Source organism: Spermophilus citellus, assembly GCF_964194105.1.
Source record: "Spermophilus citellus genome assembly, chromosome: 12".
Lineage (NCBI taxonomy): Eukaryota > Metazoa > Chordata > Mammalia > Rodentia > Sciuridae > Spermophilus > Spermophilus citellus.
In genome coordinates, this window is record NC_138198.1 from 77,747,419 (window position 1) to 77,765,266 (window position 17,848).

At 36.5% G+C, this 17,848-nt stretch overlaps 1 protein-coding gene across 1 annotated transcript in view; it reads left to right on the forward strand.

Moving 5' to 3' along the window:
* The window catches only part of MYOM1 (myomesin 1), a 129,932-nt gene that overhangs the window by 23,101 nt on the left and 88,983 nt on the right, over positions 1-17,848 (forward strand). Inside the window, exons 3-5 of the mRNA XM_081263340.1 lie at positions 4,051-4,191; positions 8,816-9,101; positions 9,531-9,688. Of these exons, the coding sequence (XP_081119466.1) occupies positions 4,051-4,191; positions 8,816-9,101; positions 9,531-9,688 (585 nt within the window). The remainder of the gene's footprint in view (positions 1-4,050; positions 4,192-8,815; positions 9,102-9,530; positions 9,689-17,848) is intronic.

Sequence of the window (17,848 nt, forward strand, 5' to 3'; positions counted from 1 at the left end):
ATAACTTAGAGATCGTTTCTAGCTCTGGGATTCTAGAAAGGCTTTGTTGTTGCTTTTCCTGTCAAGCATTATTGTGAAGTTGTACAAGGAGAAAGTTATAATTTTTTCCCTTCAGTATTTGGATTAGATGCAGTTTTAGCCTATTTCTGAGTTCCTGGAATATTTCCAGAGAGTGCCTCTGGACCTTGGCTGCATCCCATCTCTGTGGTGCTTCTGGTCATAGTTGTGATAATGTCATACATACCAAGACACTTATTTAAAATCTGTTAACTGTAGACATATTAACAAAGGATATAGCGCAATTAGTGGCAGAGTACAAAAAGATGCACCTAGACACAGTTATGGAGAGACATCTAAGGATGTACACAAGTCAGTCCTTACCTATTGCTTAATTTCATTGCCTGCTTCGATGGAAATTCAGAAAGTTTCAAGAGTTAAGCTGAGTAACATAAAGAATATCAAGTGTAGTTTTAATAGGAATAAGATCTACATAAATTGAAACATTTTGTTTAGTATCTACTCCAAAACTGAGTTATTAGAGGATTACTTTCAAAATTTACATACAACTAAAAGCCTAGGGGGTTAACAAAACCTTACTTAGGTTCAAAGAAACTCAAAATCTACATGTTTTATTTAACTCCCCTGAAAACATTTTTTAACTTTAAAATTTAGTAGTGTAAAATGTAGGATTTGGGCGTTCGTGGATCATGACATAAAAGACTATCAACAGTCTTTTCTCAAATGATTACACAGTTAGTTTTAAAACTTTGTGTTTCTCTAATTCATTTTGCTTGCTAGCTTTAATAAATAACTTGGCATTACTAAATTATCTATTCGTGTGACATTTTAACATCTAATTCTTCACTTACCTTTTTTATTAGGAATCAAAAGATGAAGAAATTTTAGAGAGTAAAACAAAGGTGTTTTCTAAAAAATCTTTGTGTTTTCTAAATAATACTGTTTAATACATAACATCATAATACTTTTTATGAAGTCTTTCGTCCAGATAAATTATGAAATGGAAACTAATGATAGTGTGACGAATCTTCAGCATAAAATTCAACTATTAAAAAATCAGTTGTGGTTGATCAAATTATGCATGTGTATGTATGAATATAACATAATGAATTCCACTATTATGTTTAATTATAGTGCACCAATAAAAATCATTTGCTAAGATGATTTTTAAAATCATTTACCTGTGAGATGGAATCACATTCTGGGTGTGTTCTTTGTAGTAAATTCATAATTTTAAAGATCTGTCTTAAAGGAAAAAATAACATAAGAAGAAACAACATACCAAGAAGAATGACCAAAAATAGCTATTTTGATGCAAACAAACACTGAAAAATAAGGTTATAGAATAAGACTGTAGACACTAGAATAGAAATACAGAGAATAGAGCAAAAACTAGCAAAATAGAAGTTAGAAAATCCAACTATTCTAAAAATAGGAAAAGCACCAAGACACTTAAGCTCATAATTAATTTTATTTTGTATAGTAATAGAATAAATGAGCAAAGCAAATTACACTTTGAACTTGGATCTGTAGAAGCACAGCCTGTTCTCTGTGACCTGCTGGGGTATAGGATGCAGTTGTTCTGGTGCTACCTGGAACAACCAGCCAGGAACAAATTTCACTCTGGCTTCCAATTGGTAACCAATCCACAAGCTTAACTTCAAGGTTCTAACCTTTAATTTTAATGCTGATCATGGAAAGAGAGCTAGATATTCTTCTCTGGGGGTAGGGGGCAGATAATGGGGAAAAGAATCTTGCCATTTCCATGGAACCATTCCGGAGGTTCAAAGACAATAGCCCACCCTGTTCCCCCAGGCCTGGAGCCCCCATGCCCTCTGCAGTTCTTTGCTGGCCTTAGAGTTCTGTGTAGTACTACTTGTTTTCTCACATTGTTATTCATCCATTTTGTACTACATGTCTGTTGGGACTCTCTTCTGCTTTTGATTTAGGTCCTCCCCCTTTGCTTTTTCCAAATGATTTTCAAAGATCAGGAAATGGTCAAGATTTGAATGGTTTGTTTCAACCATTCAAACCATTGGGTTTTCCCATGTAGTACTGTTCACATGCTTCTTCTTCTTTTCAAGTATTCTCCAGACCCGGGGCCATTATATTATTATTATTATTATTATTATTATTATTATTATTATTATTATTATTATCATTATTACCAATGTTTTAGAATAGTTTCGCCTTGACAGAAAAATTACAAGCACAGAACAGAGTTCCTGCACAATCTCCCCTTGTTAATATCCTTCCTTACCGTGTGCCCTGGGACTTTTAACCCAGTCCAGAGATTAACTCTAGGGTGTCCATGAACTCCTCAAATTTATGCCCAATCTTATGGTTGTATGTAAATGCATTTAATTTCATCCAGGAACTGCACAAGATTATGATAATACTTTTTGTCTTGTCAATCCTTTTCCTCTACCTCTGCTCTCATGTCACCTCCCTAGGAAAGGTTTTGGTTCATTAAAACACTGACTGCCTCCCAGTGCACGTGTGTACCCTGGTACATGGACACACAGAAATGACGAAAGGGGTCTTTATCACACCCCTGTAATTCTCCAAGTTATTTGATGTCACGTTTTCATGTTCACATCCTATTTTAACTCCATCATTTGAAGAACCCAGAGTTCCTTCAGCCTGTAGGAGGAACATGAAGGCTTCAAAGTACGAACTCAGAGTCCTGTATCAGAATTGCCTAGGATCCCCATTCAGAAAAGCCTGCATTTTTAACAGTCCTCTCAAAGGATTTGAATGCAAAATTGCATCAAAACTGGTTATATAAGCCCAACATGGTGGTGCACACCTGTAATCCCAGCTGTTCAGAATGCTGAGTCAGGAGGATCATGAGTTCAAAAAGCCAGCCTCAGCAATTTAGGGAGGTCCTAAGCAACTTAGGGAGACCCTGTCTCTAAAGAAAATGTAAAAAAGGGCTGGGGATGTGGCTCGGTATTTAAGTGCACCTGGGTTAAATCCCTGGTACCAAAAATAAAATAAAAAACAACCCCCCCAAAAAATCTCATTTATATAGATTGCATAAATTTCAAACACTATCTTAACATTAAAAGATGTTTGGAAATATAAACTCTTTGGTCTTTTCCCTTGAAACCTTAAGGCGGAGAAGCCTTGAAAATATCATTTTCTTTTAGTGTCTATATAGAATATGTTTGTGTATCTGAGGTCTATCTAATTCCACTTAAGTTCTTTTTCTGCCATTATACATGAGCTATCTCTTTTTTTTTGCATTACAATTCTTTTTTTTTATTATTTTATTGTTGGTTGTTCAAAACATTACATAGTTCTTAATATACCATATTTCACAGATTGATTCAAGTGGGTTATGAACTCCCATTTTTACCCCGTATACGGATTGCTGTGTCACATCAGTTACATTTCCATTGATTTACAAATTGCCTTTCTAGTGACTGATGTATTCTGCTGTCTATCCCATTCTCCACTGTCCCCTCACCCCTCCCCTCCCCTCCCCTCCCCTCCCCTTCTCTCTCTCCATCCCCTCTACTATAAATCGTTTCTTCCACTTATATAATTTTTCTCCTACTCCTCCTTTCCTCTTATATGTAATTGTGTATAACCCTGAGGCTCACCTTCCAATTCCATGCAATTTCCCTTAACTCTCACTTTCCCATTACAATTCTTAATACACCTTTATAGCACAATTTATCATATCTCTGTTTGTATATAAGGTATGTTGACACCTGATTCACATCTTCATACATGTATTTTGTATAATGATGAGGGTCTCCTTTCACCATCCATGCTATTCCCCTTCTCCCTCCCTTTCCCTCCCACCCCTATTCTCTATCTAGAGGTAATCTTTAATTTCACTTAAATTCTAAAGATAAAAGATAATAATAACATGAGAGTTCTAAGATTCTGAAAAACTCTTCCTAGGTTAAAACTTCCTTTCATCAGTAGTTTGAATGTCTTCAATGCACTTTTTAAAATTATTATTATCTAAATGTTTAATGCACTTTTGTTATTGTTTAACTTTAGGGGTTTTTATTTCAGGCTTACAGATTCCAGTCTGCTGTTAGACGATTATTCATCCAAGTTGAGCCCCAAAACCAAGAGAGCCAAGCAGAGCCTTCTGTCTGGGGAGGAGAAGGAAAATCTGCCAAGTGACTACATGGTGCCTATATTCTCTGGACGGTGAGTGTGCTTTCTCTGCCTGGCTTTGATTATTAGAATTGAAGAGTAAACTGTGTCAGATAATAATAGTAGCAACTAACATTTATTGAGCACTCACTATATAACAGTTGAGAAAGGTCTTAGGAATTTCGGAACTGTGAACCAAGGGAAATTCATTAGTTGTAAAAATGGATTTTCTTTTCAGAAAGTTTTGCCATCACAGAGGTTGCCTATGTGACCAAAGAAAGAAAGAAAGAAAGAAAGAAAACCATTAGAACTTGATGCTATTTATGTGACTAATGGGATGTAGAGCCTTGGATGCTAATGATTGAACACTAAATATAATCACTACAGCTAGAGTAAAAAAGATTTTTCTAGGCACATGTAAACATCCTATTTTAACTATAAAGTGTTAAAACTATAAAGTGTTGGGTCAACTGGAAAAAAAGGAGTTAATGTTTAGGTAAATGAAAAATGTCTTGGCTGTTCATGTGGTTTTAATTATTATTCATTAGGGGAAAAACTGAAACATAATTTGAATGGAAAACAGATTGTTATCTATTTCCAGGTAAATTTCAAACAGAATAATCACTAAATCACACATCTATGTAATGCCAATTTTCTGACTTTGTTATAAAAACTTATTTTTTTTTACTGCTAATAATATTCAAAGAAAACTTGTCTGAGACATCAAAATGAAAGCTTAACAGGAACTTGCTGGACCTTGCCCTGTTTATTTTCTCTGAATGTAGAACTATCCTCATAGTGAAGGTGACACTTGAAGTCAAAATCCTCTCACAGCTAACATCAGGGAAAAGCAGATCTTCATTAAAGTCAGGAAATCTTTCGGTTGTGGTTTTTGCTTTCTCTGTTACCTTAGGGTTTTCTTTCCATTCCCGCCTGATAGTTCTTTTCTGACTTGTTTCAAAGGTTCATGTCATAATCACTCTGAACTCAATTAGGAAGGTAAAGGGACTTACTAGCATTCAAGTTTTAGTTGTTTTTATCTGACATCCTTGATTTTTTTTTGAACTGAACTTTTCAGAGAAACATTTTTATAGTGCTAAATATGCTTGCCCAGACTAAGCCCATTCACAGTAATTTTATTTATTTATTTATTATTTGTTCTAATTATTTCTACATGACAGTAGAATGCATTTTGATACATCATATCTAAATGGACTGTAACTTCTCATTCTTCTGGTTGTATATGATGTAGAATCACACGGGTCATGAAATCATATATGCACATAGAGTAATAATGTCTGATTCATTCTACTATTATTTCTAATCCCCATAGTCACTACTCCCCGCTATTGTGAATTAGCATCCACATATCAGAGAAAACAATCTGCCTTTGGTTCTTTGGGATTGGCTTAGCATGATATTCTTCAGTTCCATCCATTTACCAACAAATGCCATCATTTTATTCTGTTTTAAGCTGAGCAATATTCGTGTATGTGTGTGTGTGTGTGTGTGTGTGTGTGTGTGTGTGTGTGTATCACAATTTCTTCATCCATTCATCTGTTGAAGGGCACCTAGGTTGGATCCATAGCTTAGCTATTGGGAATTGAGATGCTATAATCATTGATGTAGCTGCATCGCTGTAATATACTGATTTTAAGTCCTTTGGGTTATAAACCTAGGAGTGGGATAGCTGGGTAACATGGTGGTTCCATTCCAAATTTTCTAAAGACTTTCCATACTGCTTTCCAGAGTGGTTGCACCAATTTGCAGTCCCACGAGCAATGTATAAGTGTACCCTTTTCCCTACATCCTCGTCACATGCACAGTATTTTAATGTACACTTGTATTCATTATAGGAGTTGGCTAGCCTAGAAGTAGAATGTTTTGGGTTTTTGTTTGTTTGTTTGTTTGTTTTGTTTTTGCTTTTTTCCCCCACTATGTTTGGAAAAAAATTTAATGGGGCTGGGAGTGTAGCACTTAGTGGTAGAGCATGTGCTTAACAAGCTCAAAGCCCTGGGTTTAATCCCCTGCACTAAAAAAAAAAAAAATCATTTAAAAACCACATCAACTTAGCCTACAAGATATATCTGATTACCTGAGAGGGCACAGAATGAAGTTTCTTGCTCCTAATGTCTTCTCCCTGTGCTTTCCCCACTAAATGGATTTGCATCTTCTAGGCCAATCTCAAGAAATGATATTTCATAATACAGTGTGACAAAAGAAAATGTGAAAAAAATTGATCTTCCAGGGTTTATCTCCAGTTCTTATTTTTTTATTTGGATCTCCTGTCTTTTGTTACTATGTTGAAAATAACTTTTCAAAATTGTGTTAATGATATTAACAATCTGAGAAGAAAATAGGAAAGCATTAATATTTGTTGAATATCTATTTTATCTTGCTAAATCCTCCATACAACCCTAGAATGTATTAGCATATCATTTTTTTGGAAAAGAGAGTCAATGGTTAGTGACTTGCTGGAAGTCACATGGTTGGTAATGAAAGAACTGAAGTCCTCCCAAGACTGGCCAATGCACTGTCCATGTTTTCTGTAGTTATAGAATGTTTCTGGAAAACATCATTTCTTCTGCATGAATTCCCCTTCTTGTACTCTGGTAAGTTGATTTGGCTTTGTGTTAGCAATAAGGTTCCCCCCCACACACACATACATTGTTTTATTGATGCATTATAGTTGTATATAATGGTGGAATTTATTATTACATATTCATACATGCACACAATATAACAATATAATTTGGTCAATATCACCTCCCAGCACTTTCCCCTCCCTCCACTCCCACCCCGTGGTCTCTTTCCTCTACTGAGTACGTAGGCTGATTGCTTAGTTCAGCAATAGGTTTTGAATTTAGGCCATTAGAGATATGCAGAGTATTAAGAAGTTTTTAATTTATTTTTGCTTTATAGCAGTGTGTTTTGTTAACATATTAATACCACATTTCTTGCTCTTGTGCCCAGATTACAGAAGGATATCATCAATATCCCATGTATTTACTTAAAGTAGAATATCCCTATTGACCAGGGCCCAACATATTTTTTTTTAAATACATTTGAATTCTCATATTAAATAATTACATGTTTGGGGGTTTTTTGTTTGGTTGGTTTTTGAGATTTAGTTTATAGGTACACAGAGGCCGTGACTTCCTTCTGCCCTCTCAGTGCTCAATATTTCCACAGTTCAAGGTAATGAGATCTTATACTTGAAGTTCTTTCAGTTAGAGTTATCTCAACTTGGGGCAAGACTGGCATTGCATATGGTCCATCATGATATGTATCAAATCATATTATAGAGCCCATTTCAAGTCTCTCTGTTGTATGTCAACTTCCATAGAGAATTCCAAACAAATTTCCTTGATGCTTTGTTTTGCATTCACTTACTAATTCTTTATTTCCTATCTCATTCAAAAGAAAATATTAGAGGTAATAATGTCAGGACACTAAGCTAAAAATTTTTACTTTTCTACTAAATTATAGTGTATATATTACTAAATTCCATAATGTAGACTATCTTGTTGATGTTTGGAAAGATAGAGAAAAAATTAAAATTTAATCACTAAGTTTAGTCAGAAACCAAAAGGACTAATGTTGTCTTCCAGATGTTTTACTAATATTCCATGAGAAATTTAAAACTTGGGCAAATACTGAGTTCTACTTCTCAGTAAACTGCACAGAGTCAGGTGCTAGGAACCTGTAAACACTGTGGCAGTATTAGCTTAAATTCTGAAGTAATTCTTATAAGAAAAATCAAATGTACAATTCTGACTTAAGAGACCAAAGTAGATTTAATTTCAAGGGAATCTTCAGTATAATTAATACACTTTCTCACTGAAATATCTAATGGTGTTTTCAACAAAGGCATTGGAGGAGACTAAAAATAACCAGAATAGTTTTGGCAACATTAATAAATCACCACACAATTCTCTCATAAGCAAGGACACTAAGCATAGTACTTTTGGATGTTACCACTCATCTGTCATCACCAACAAGTCCTTTTTATAAATACCACAACTTTCATTGCAAATTTGATCATTTCTTCTCATCAGGGCTATGTACAAGCACAAATGATTGTCGTATTAAACACACACTACATGACATTTACTATCTGAGAAAGAAATTTAGCAGGCATTGGCTCTCATGTAATCTAGAACATATTTAAACATTGAACATCTCTGAGCAGGACATTGCCTCAGCTGAGTTATGGAATCCAAATCAAGTAGTCATATTCCAGGAGCATGGGCACATAAACTGGAATAAAGTCTTCTGGAAATGAAATCATAACTTCATGTATTATTGTATTTGGATACACTAACTAGTAAAACAGGCTTGGGCAAGTTATCTAACTTCTCAGAACCCAGTTACCATGTATCTAAAGTAGAAGTGCTATTATATACCTCATGGATTTTCATGTGAATAAAATGAAATGAGATAATCTATGTGAAGAGCACCAGAACTTTAATACATATTATTGCTGTTGCTATTGTGATCATTTGTTAAGGGGAAGACCACTACTATACGTGAAGAGTCAGCTCCTGGTTTACCAGGTTGTTCTATGTCAGGTTTTTCTTGATCACCATTCTGAGTTCTGGTTCCTTGAACTTAGTCAAAGGAGGCAATCTTATTACTGCCATCCCAATATCCACATTTTACTATTATTGTGTTCTAGCCAAGTACATGTCAGTGGAATTACAGATACGGAAGAAGAAAGAATTAAAGAAGCTGCTGCTTATATAGCCCAGCGGAATCTTCTCGCTAGTGAGGAAGGAATCACAGCATCCAAACAGTCCACGGCGTCTAAACAGTCCACAGTGTCTAAACAGTCCACAGTGTCTAAACAGTCCACAGTGTCCAAACAGGCCACGTCCACCCTTCAACAAGAAGAAACTTTTGAAAAGAAGTCAAGGAAAGTTGCAATTCGAGAAAAGGCAGAGCGCCTGTCACTGAGAAAAACAGTAAGAAAACACAGTTTGATGCTGATTACAATGTAAGAAGTTGTGTTTGTGTGTAGATAAAGACTGACCTGTTTTCAATGAAGAAATATGTGATCTTATCGAAAAAAAGTAAGAAAACAAGAAAAAAGACATTAACATGTGTAGGCCACAGAAAGGCAAACTAAATAGTTTAACATTTCACAGAATTTCAGATTTTTTAAAAAATTAAGGTTTTAAAGACTTAAGAAATCCATCTTCTGGAAGTAAAATACATTGCTCAAGTTTAAAATGTTAAGTAACTGCATTTTTTTAAGGGGGAGAGGGAATGGAAAAATAAGGTTCCAACTGGAAAAATAAAAATACTGGCTTCTACTGCTATTTTAGTAATAGAAGTTACTTTGTTTTTTGTAGTATTTTGATAATTTTGCTTGTTTGTTTGTTTGTTTTCAGTTAGAAGAAACCCAGGCATATCATGATAAGTTGAATGAAGACCATCTTCTCCACGCTCCTGAGTTTATTATTAAGCCTCGTTCCCACACGGTTTGGGAGAAAGAGAATGTAAAATTACACTGCTCTGTAGCCGGCTGGCCAGAACCTCGTGTCACGTGGTATGTCATCTTTATGAAAACTACTAGAATCAATTACACAAAGTTAAGTTTACCTCTAGTGAAAGCCTACTGCACTATCAATATATAAGGGTCAATGGGAGCATCTATAAGTTTGCAAAGGTTTTCAAAAAAATGAAAAGAGGATATTGAGATGAATTATCATGTATGGAAATAAGAAAACAATCTTGTATACATACAATAGATTATAATACTTTACAATTATATTGTAATATGGGTCTTTATTTTATACATATTTGCATACCAAATATGTTTATAACCTCTATGGACCATAAAAATCTGCTTCCCTTGGCGCCCTTTACAATATAGTATGATTTCGTGATCAAAAGCAATGTTACCTTCAAAAAACAACCTAAAATCCAGAAAGCTCCTATCACTCCCTCTTATGTGGGCTGAGGCCTCAGAGTGCTTTCTGACATCAAACAAAGGAAGGAATTGAATGGGAGATAGTGTCCCATATGGGGCCCTAAGACATTATTTTTCCATAAAGAATAAGCCCACCTTTTCTCCTTCCATTATACATTCTAATGCAATTGTCAATGCCTTTGTGATCCTTCAGCTTATCCTTTTCCTGTCCTATGTCTTGAGTATGGAAAAGGAAAAATATCTGCCACTAAGAGCAGAAATGTGAGAGTCATTGAGCAAAAAAAAAAAAAAAAAAAAAAAAAAAAGGGCTGGGGATGTGGCTCAAGTGGTAGCATACTCACCTAGCACGCGTGGGGTACTGGGTTCAATTCTCAACACCACATAAAAACAAAATAAAGATATGTGTCTACCTAAAACTAAAAAATAAATATTTTTTTAAAAAGATTCACCTGCAATATCAATTTGCCTTTGAAAGTTTTGGATTTACTTACAATTTTTCTGTATATGCAAACTCTTTCAAGGGATTTTTGACTTTGAAAGCCAAAAAATTAAAAACCAATACTGGCTATGAATTATTAAGGCAAACAATGTAATTTTTCAATTTATGTTTTATTTTTTAAAATTTACGTGTTTTAGAATATAAAAGTAAGTTAGAAATAAGACTGCCTTTGCCCCACCCCTCTTTGTGACAGTGGAATTGCTTCATTTGGCTCTTTAAAGGAACATGTCCTCCTAAAACACAGCTCACTGGGCTGGGGGTGTGGCTCGGTGATAGAGCACTGGCTTGTGTGAGACTTGTCTAGTCCCCTAGTCCCTGGCACCACAACAAACAAACAAAACTTGATTATTTCCCATCAAAAAAAAGAAAATCCAAGCTTTATCATAGAAATCCATGAGTATCTACATCATGTACAACCAGAAGAATGAGTAATTATACTGTATTTATATGTAATGTAATATAGTGCATTCTACTGTCATGTATAACTAATTAGAACAAATTTTTAAAAATGCAAAAAATAAAAATGAAGAAATCCATGACTAATAAGTTTTCAACTCCCAGAAATATTATTCGGTCAATAAAACTTCCTCTTATTTTGTAAATTAAAATATATTAATAATAAATGAATAAACAGCATCCTTAATTCAGTAGATATAGACATTACATATTTTCCTATCTTTCTTTTCTTGCCTTTTAAGAATTAAAAGATATTTTTCAAAAGGGTGCAAAGTCATCTCCAGGAAATAAATATTAATTTCTTAAGCAGTCATTTATCCTGTACAATGCATATGGAACAAGAAACCCAACCACCCATCACTGATGGTTTTATTAAGCCAGAAGGATGTGATTTCAGAGGCAGAACTCAGCTTTAGAGATTAAACTCCCTCTACTGTGCTTTGCTGGCCTGGCAACAAAATAACTGAAAAACAAACAAAACAAACTCCCCAGAAAAAAATATGAGATGACCACACTGATGACCCTTAGAATCCTAGTTAAAGTTAAAAACAGCACTGCCCAATTTCAGTTATACTAAGAGCTAAGAAGTAGTACAAATTGTCCTCCAAATCCTTCACATGTGTCTTTTTTTGATTTTGCTTTGTCTCAGAGGATTGGAAAGCTGGAAGAGCTTCCTCTAGACTCAAAACCCCCCCTGATGCTTTAGTCATATATATAATGTAGATGGACAAAATAACTTTACTTGTTTATTTAGTTTGTTTATGTGGTGCTGAGGATCGAACCCAGTGCCTCACGCATGCTAGGTGAGCACTCTACCACTGAACCACAATCCCAGCCCCAGATGCTTTAGTTTTTTTTTTTTTTTTAAGAGAGAGTGAGAGAGGAGAGAGAGAGAGAGAATTTTCAATATTTATTTTTTATTTTTTTTTTAAAGAGAGAGTGAAAGAGGAGAGAGAGAGAGAGAGAGAGAGAGAGAGAGAGAGAGAGAGAGAGAGAGAGAGAGAGAGAATTTTTTAACATTTATTATTTTTTAGTTCTCAGCGGACACAACATCTTTGTATGTGGTGCTGAGGATCGAACCCGGGCCGCACGCATGCCAGGCGTGCGCGCTACGGCTTGAGCCACATCCCCAGCCCGCTTTAGTTTTAATTTCATGGAATTTCAGATTTCAGAGTAGCAACTCCTTCTAGCTTGAAGCAAAGCAGCCGTCACTGGGACTCAGTTTCTTATTGTAAGTTCTCCCAGGAGGGACAGAATATTTCACAGAAAGTCTCATCTTGCAAAATGAATGAAAAAAATAAGTATTAAAACCAAAAAAAAAAAAAAAAACCCACAGAAGACAACTAAGAAAATAGCTAAACTACTTCAAAAACAAGATTTGTCCCTGGGTGAACGAAATTTGGATAATGAACTCACAGATAATCAACAGTAGGCTATGGCAATGAACAGGGTCAGATCCAGGTTTGTGGGACAGAAAACTTACACAATTTGGGAGATGTTCTTTACAAAAAAGACTATAAGGTTGGTAGTATAAATTAGGCCTAAGGCCTTGCAGGGCCCCATCTTAGGGAGATACCCTTAAATTTAAGCCTCATTCATTTCCAGGTCAATCTACCTGTGGGAGTAGATTCTTTGTGGGATGTGTTGCCTTTTTCAAAAGTCTATCTGGAGCTCTAAGTTGTTTTGTAATGCTGGCAGAGTATGCCCTCTTCAGTAAGATTCTCCTCAAAGAGCAGGGAAGCCACAATCCAAACAAGAAACAAGGTTACTGGTGATTACTTTGCTACCATTTATGCCTTTTTAGTACCTAATTGCAGCTTCTTGGGCCAAACCTTGAGTATAGTATGCAGGAAATACTGGGGATGCCCTTTCTGAATAGCAGGAGGTAAATGAAAAGAATATGTTTGGGATGATGCTTTAAGGTACACCCAGTCCTAACAGTTAAATCCTGAGTCATGTCTTTCAAAGGCTCGTGTGCAGGGGCCTGATTCTCTCAGAACCCTTTCCAAAGAGGGTTTGACTTCAAGTTTCCACTGGGCACAGTTAGGTCATGGGAATCCCTGAGGTCTAACAACTACCATGACCATGTAGCAGCTACTCTTCAGCCAATCCCAGATTATGACTTCTATTTAAGTGGAACCAGAGGTTACCCAGAGGGCACTAAATGGCAGGAGCACATGTCACTCATCAAGGCCAGGTGCAGGGAGGACACCAGCACCGTCTTCTTCCCAACTCAGAGCAGAGGGCAGCCTGTTTATGAGTTGGATTCGATAGGAAAGTTGGTGACAGAGGATGCTGAGCCACACCATGGTGAAACCAGCCACCTAGAGGGGAGCTGTGTCAACACAGAAGGAAATTATTTATGTAGTGGTAAAACCAAAGTTTTAACACCTGATAGGCCATTTTTAGGAAATAACTTGCATTATAATCTGTTAGGAGAGAAAAAAAGAATTTGTTTGTATTTGTTTTATTTGCATAATGAAATTTGCATAATGAAATATGTAAGAACCTGAGAGGAGCAATGGACTCTCAGGGAGGAGTCAAGTAGAAGGGGACAAAAGGGATGGTATCAGGAAACAGGCTGTTTGCTCTGTATCTTTTATATCTTCTGGGTCTTGGAGCAGATCAGTATATTACCTAGTCAGATTTTTTAAATTACATTAGATAGGAGAGAAGAAAGAAGGTCTTTTTAAAAAGAGAAAATTACAGACACACACCTGTAATCCCAGCAGCTCAGGATGCTGAGGTAGGAGAATCACGAGTTCAAAGCCAGCCTCAACAAAAGTGTGGTGCTAAGCAACTCAGTGAGACCCTGTCTCTAAATAAAATACAAAATAGGGGGATATGGCTCAGTGGTCGAATGCCCCTGAATTCAATCCCTGGTACCCCCCCCAAAAAAATAAAAGGAAAAAATTGTCTTAATTTTACCTTTTTTTTGTATCAGGGATTGAAGCCCCAGGTGCTTAGCCACTGAACAACAACCTCAGCCCTTTTATTTTATGTTTTGAGACAGGGTCTTTCTAAGTTGCTTAGGTCCTCATTAAATTGCCGATCCTGTTCTCAAATTTTTGATCCTCCTGCCTCAGCCTCCTGAGTTGCAGGGATTACAGGTGTGCGTCACCATGCCTGGCAGTTTGGCCCTTTTTTAAAGGGCCAGATTTAATTGGATTTCTGATTTGAGGACTAAAACAAATTTGTCAATGGAGTTTTTTTTTTTTTTTTTTTTTGTACCAGGGATTGATTGAACCTAGGGGTGCTTAATCACTGAGCCACATCCCCAGCCTTTTTTATTTTTTTATTTTAAGAAAGCTTTTCACTAAGTTACTTAGGGCCTTGCTAAGTTGCTGAGTCTGGCTTTGAACTTGAGATCCTCCTGCCTCAGCCTCACAAGCTTCTGGGTTTACAGGTGTGCACCATTGCTCTTGGCATCAATGGAGATTTTGATTGTAGCCTGCAGGGATGTAGAGCAACTCATTGGAGCAATATATTGGTATTAGTGAGTAATATTCATTTATTCACTCCACACCTGTGTTTTCAAATCTGTGTTGGGTCCTGGACTAGACCCTTAAACAAGATATTTGTTTGTAACTCCAAAAGTCACTGTCAAATAGACACTTGATGAAAATGATCATTAAGCATTTTAATTCAAAACCTAGGAATAAAATATTTTAAATGTAGGAATATTCTAGAGATTTGTAAAACTTCTATATTTGCAAATTTTGAGAATTTGTATATTCTCTCATGAAATTATATGCATTAAATTTATTTGCAAGATTAGAGCTATTTACCATATATATTTAAATGTAGCAATTCCTATCATATTATCATAGGAAAACAGCCTGCACTTAAAATAGTTAATAAACATTATTTGCAAATTATTATCAGTTCCCAACCTAAGGGTTTGGGAGTTTATTTTAGGGTTTTCTTATTTAACTCCAAATCTATCCTAATGGGATAGATCTTTCAGATAATTTTAAAGTAGGTATTAGCTATTTATTCAATATTTAAGGTTGGATTTTAAGCACCAGTTCCATTTGTGGTGAGATTTAAAATGTTCGAGATCATTTTGGTATGAAATGTTTGTTGATTAAAAATAAAAACTATTACGAAGGCTTGATTGTGTTTTGCTCAGCCGAAGAGCTTTCACTGTAACTTCTCATTATCAAAGTCAGTCTGACATCTGAGCTGACATTTGTACAGAAGGTGACAAAATTCACTGGTGGCAGATTTGTTATTCTAGAAATACTTACAGTATCCTGAAAGCTCATTAACTGATAGTTTAATGAACCACTTGAAAATCATAATGGAAATGGCATACATCTACATATTTGCAAGGATTTAGGAAATCCTTTGACAAATAATCCCAAGGTATAGATCACTCTCTAAAATTAGCCAATGACTGTCCAGTTTGGAATTTCATTTTCCAGAAATAACAAGTGGCAAAGTGTATACAGAGCAGGCTGCAGGACCTTCTTTCTTTTCTAACTGAAGACTGAAAATGGCCAATCTCAAGTGACCCCAAACCTGAATGCCTCATCAATGAAACTCCTTGTAGAATAGAATGAAGTTGCTTTTTGACTTCATCCTTTCTATTGCTTTAGCCCAGAGTTTCCTCCTTTGACATCCAGAGTTCCAGAGGAAAGACTGGAAGCTCCCCAGTCAGAGCGTTGTGTGTATACATTAAACCAATTTTCTTTGCCAGGTGGTCACATTAGAAGAGTCGTTGAGTGTTTAGGTGGAGGAAATATTTAGCTGGGGGAAAGTCATCAAGGTGCTAAGTTGGGCAGTACCCTGGGAATTGCAAAATACCATTTTAACTCAAACTTTATAGAGATATGAACAGCATTGTTGACCCAAAGCCAACTTGAGTGTCACTCTGTCCCTTGGTCAAGCAGCACGTGCCACAGTATTTAGTGTCATATTGGTCTCCTTGTGCTGAGAAGAGCTACTGAAAACCCTTCAGGACATGAAAATATGGAGCAAGAGGGAGCTTCCTGGTAGAATATGAAATGACCTAAACCAGTCCAATCCAAGAACGTGCTAATCAACCTGTTCTACCCTGTCGTTTATCAAAATGGGGACTGTTGAAGATTAGGAGTGGCCAGAAGATTTCTTTTGACAGTCCATCTCTGATCAAATAGTCCTCTTTGTTTAGAGCCCTGTGAGGAGACAGCTGCCTGAGGTGGCTTCTGGGCTGGCAGGAAACAGTTTGTGGTGGAGTAGCAATGCCTGCTGTGGGTGGGGGAGAGGGTTATACAACTACACCTGCTGTGCAGCTGCGACTGTAGCTAGACTAACCCTCTTCAACTCACATCTGAGAGAAGCAAATGCCTCAGCTTTCTCTATTTGTATGCACTTTTTTAAAATTATCCCTACCATGAAGGATATGCTTGTCAGAATTCCATTCTTTCAGAAAAAAATTATGAAGCTACAATTTATCTATTGCATCACACAGTAATTGTCTTCTATCTAATTAACCAACACTGAGTACCTACTATTTCCCCCATGTCTCATCCTGCTTCAAGAGTGGGACTAGAAGTAAATATGGATCAGAGACAGTCCTCATCAGAGGACTGGCAACCTCATAGAGGAAACACAGATCCAATCATTATTTTGATAAATCTTATAGTTAGCAATTTGAACCAAGTAATCCTGATTGATTATTCATATTGTGTGGGATTTTTAAAGAGGAGTCTATTGAAGAAGTGGCATTTGATCTGAATCTTGAAGGATGAGTTGAAATTTTGCTTGGAAAGGAGAGTGAGCAAGGTGAAGAAAATGAATAACATTTTGAGGCAAGGGGCCCCACACCTGTTACTGCAACTCTTTGGGGGCCTAAAGCAGGAAGATGGCAAGTTCAAAGCCAGACTGGAAAACATAGTGAGACCCAGTCTCAAAATAAAATAACAACAACAACAACAAAAATTAATGATTTTGCTTTAGAAACTCCATTAGTTTTCCATTGCTATAACAAAAACTAAGACTGGCTATTTTGTAAAAGAAAGAGATTTATTTAGCTCACAGTTTTGGAGGCTGGATCCAAACAACAAGTTGCCAGTTCTGGTTAGTGTCCTCCTTAGCTCTGTCATAACATAACAAATGGCATCATGGTGAGAATTAATGCAAGAAGTGAAAATTACATAGTGTCAAAGGCTAAGGAGGGACTAGGCTTGCTCTTTTATAACAATTCACTCTCATGGAACTAACCAGGGTCATCAGAAATACTTTAACAATGCTAAGGGTAATGACCCAAATAACTTTGCACCCAATCACTTTTAAGAGGTTCCACTCATAATACCACCACATTGGGGACCAAGCTTCTGACACATTCCCTGGGGGACAAACCCATCCAAAAACCACAGTGGGGGCACAAGGTGTGGTGTGTGTGTGTGTGTGTGTGTGTGTGTGTGTGTGTGTTTGCATGCGCACAAAAGAGAGAGAGAGAGAGAGAGAGAGAGAGAGAGAGGGAGAGGAGTTAGGGAGAGGAAAGAACTGGCTAACGCTGATATTCTTTCTGTCTCTTTCCACCATTTTCACTGATCCTAAATATCCTTATAATCATTTCCAAAAGTATGCATTTCCATAGAGAGTAATTGGAAAATGCAGACATCCATGGGTCAGGAGCCAGATTGTCTGGGTTTAAATCCCAGCTCTGCTCTTCCTAGCAGTGCAATGTGGGGCAAGTTCCTTAATTTCTCGATGCCTTGGTTTCTTCTTCTGTCAACCAAAGAAAGCATTACCTCATATGGTAGTTGCAAGGACTGAATTTACTGATTTGGACTAGGCATAGAGCACTTGGTGAATCCTCTATCATTTGTGGT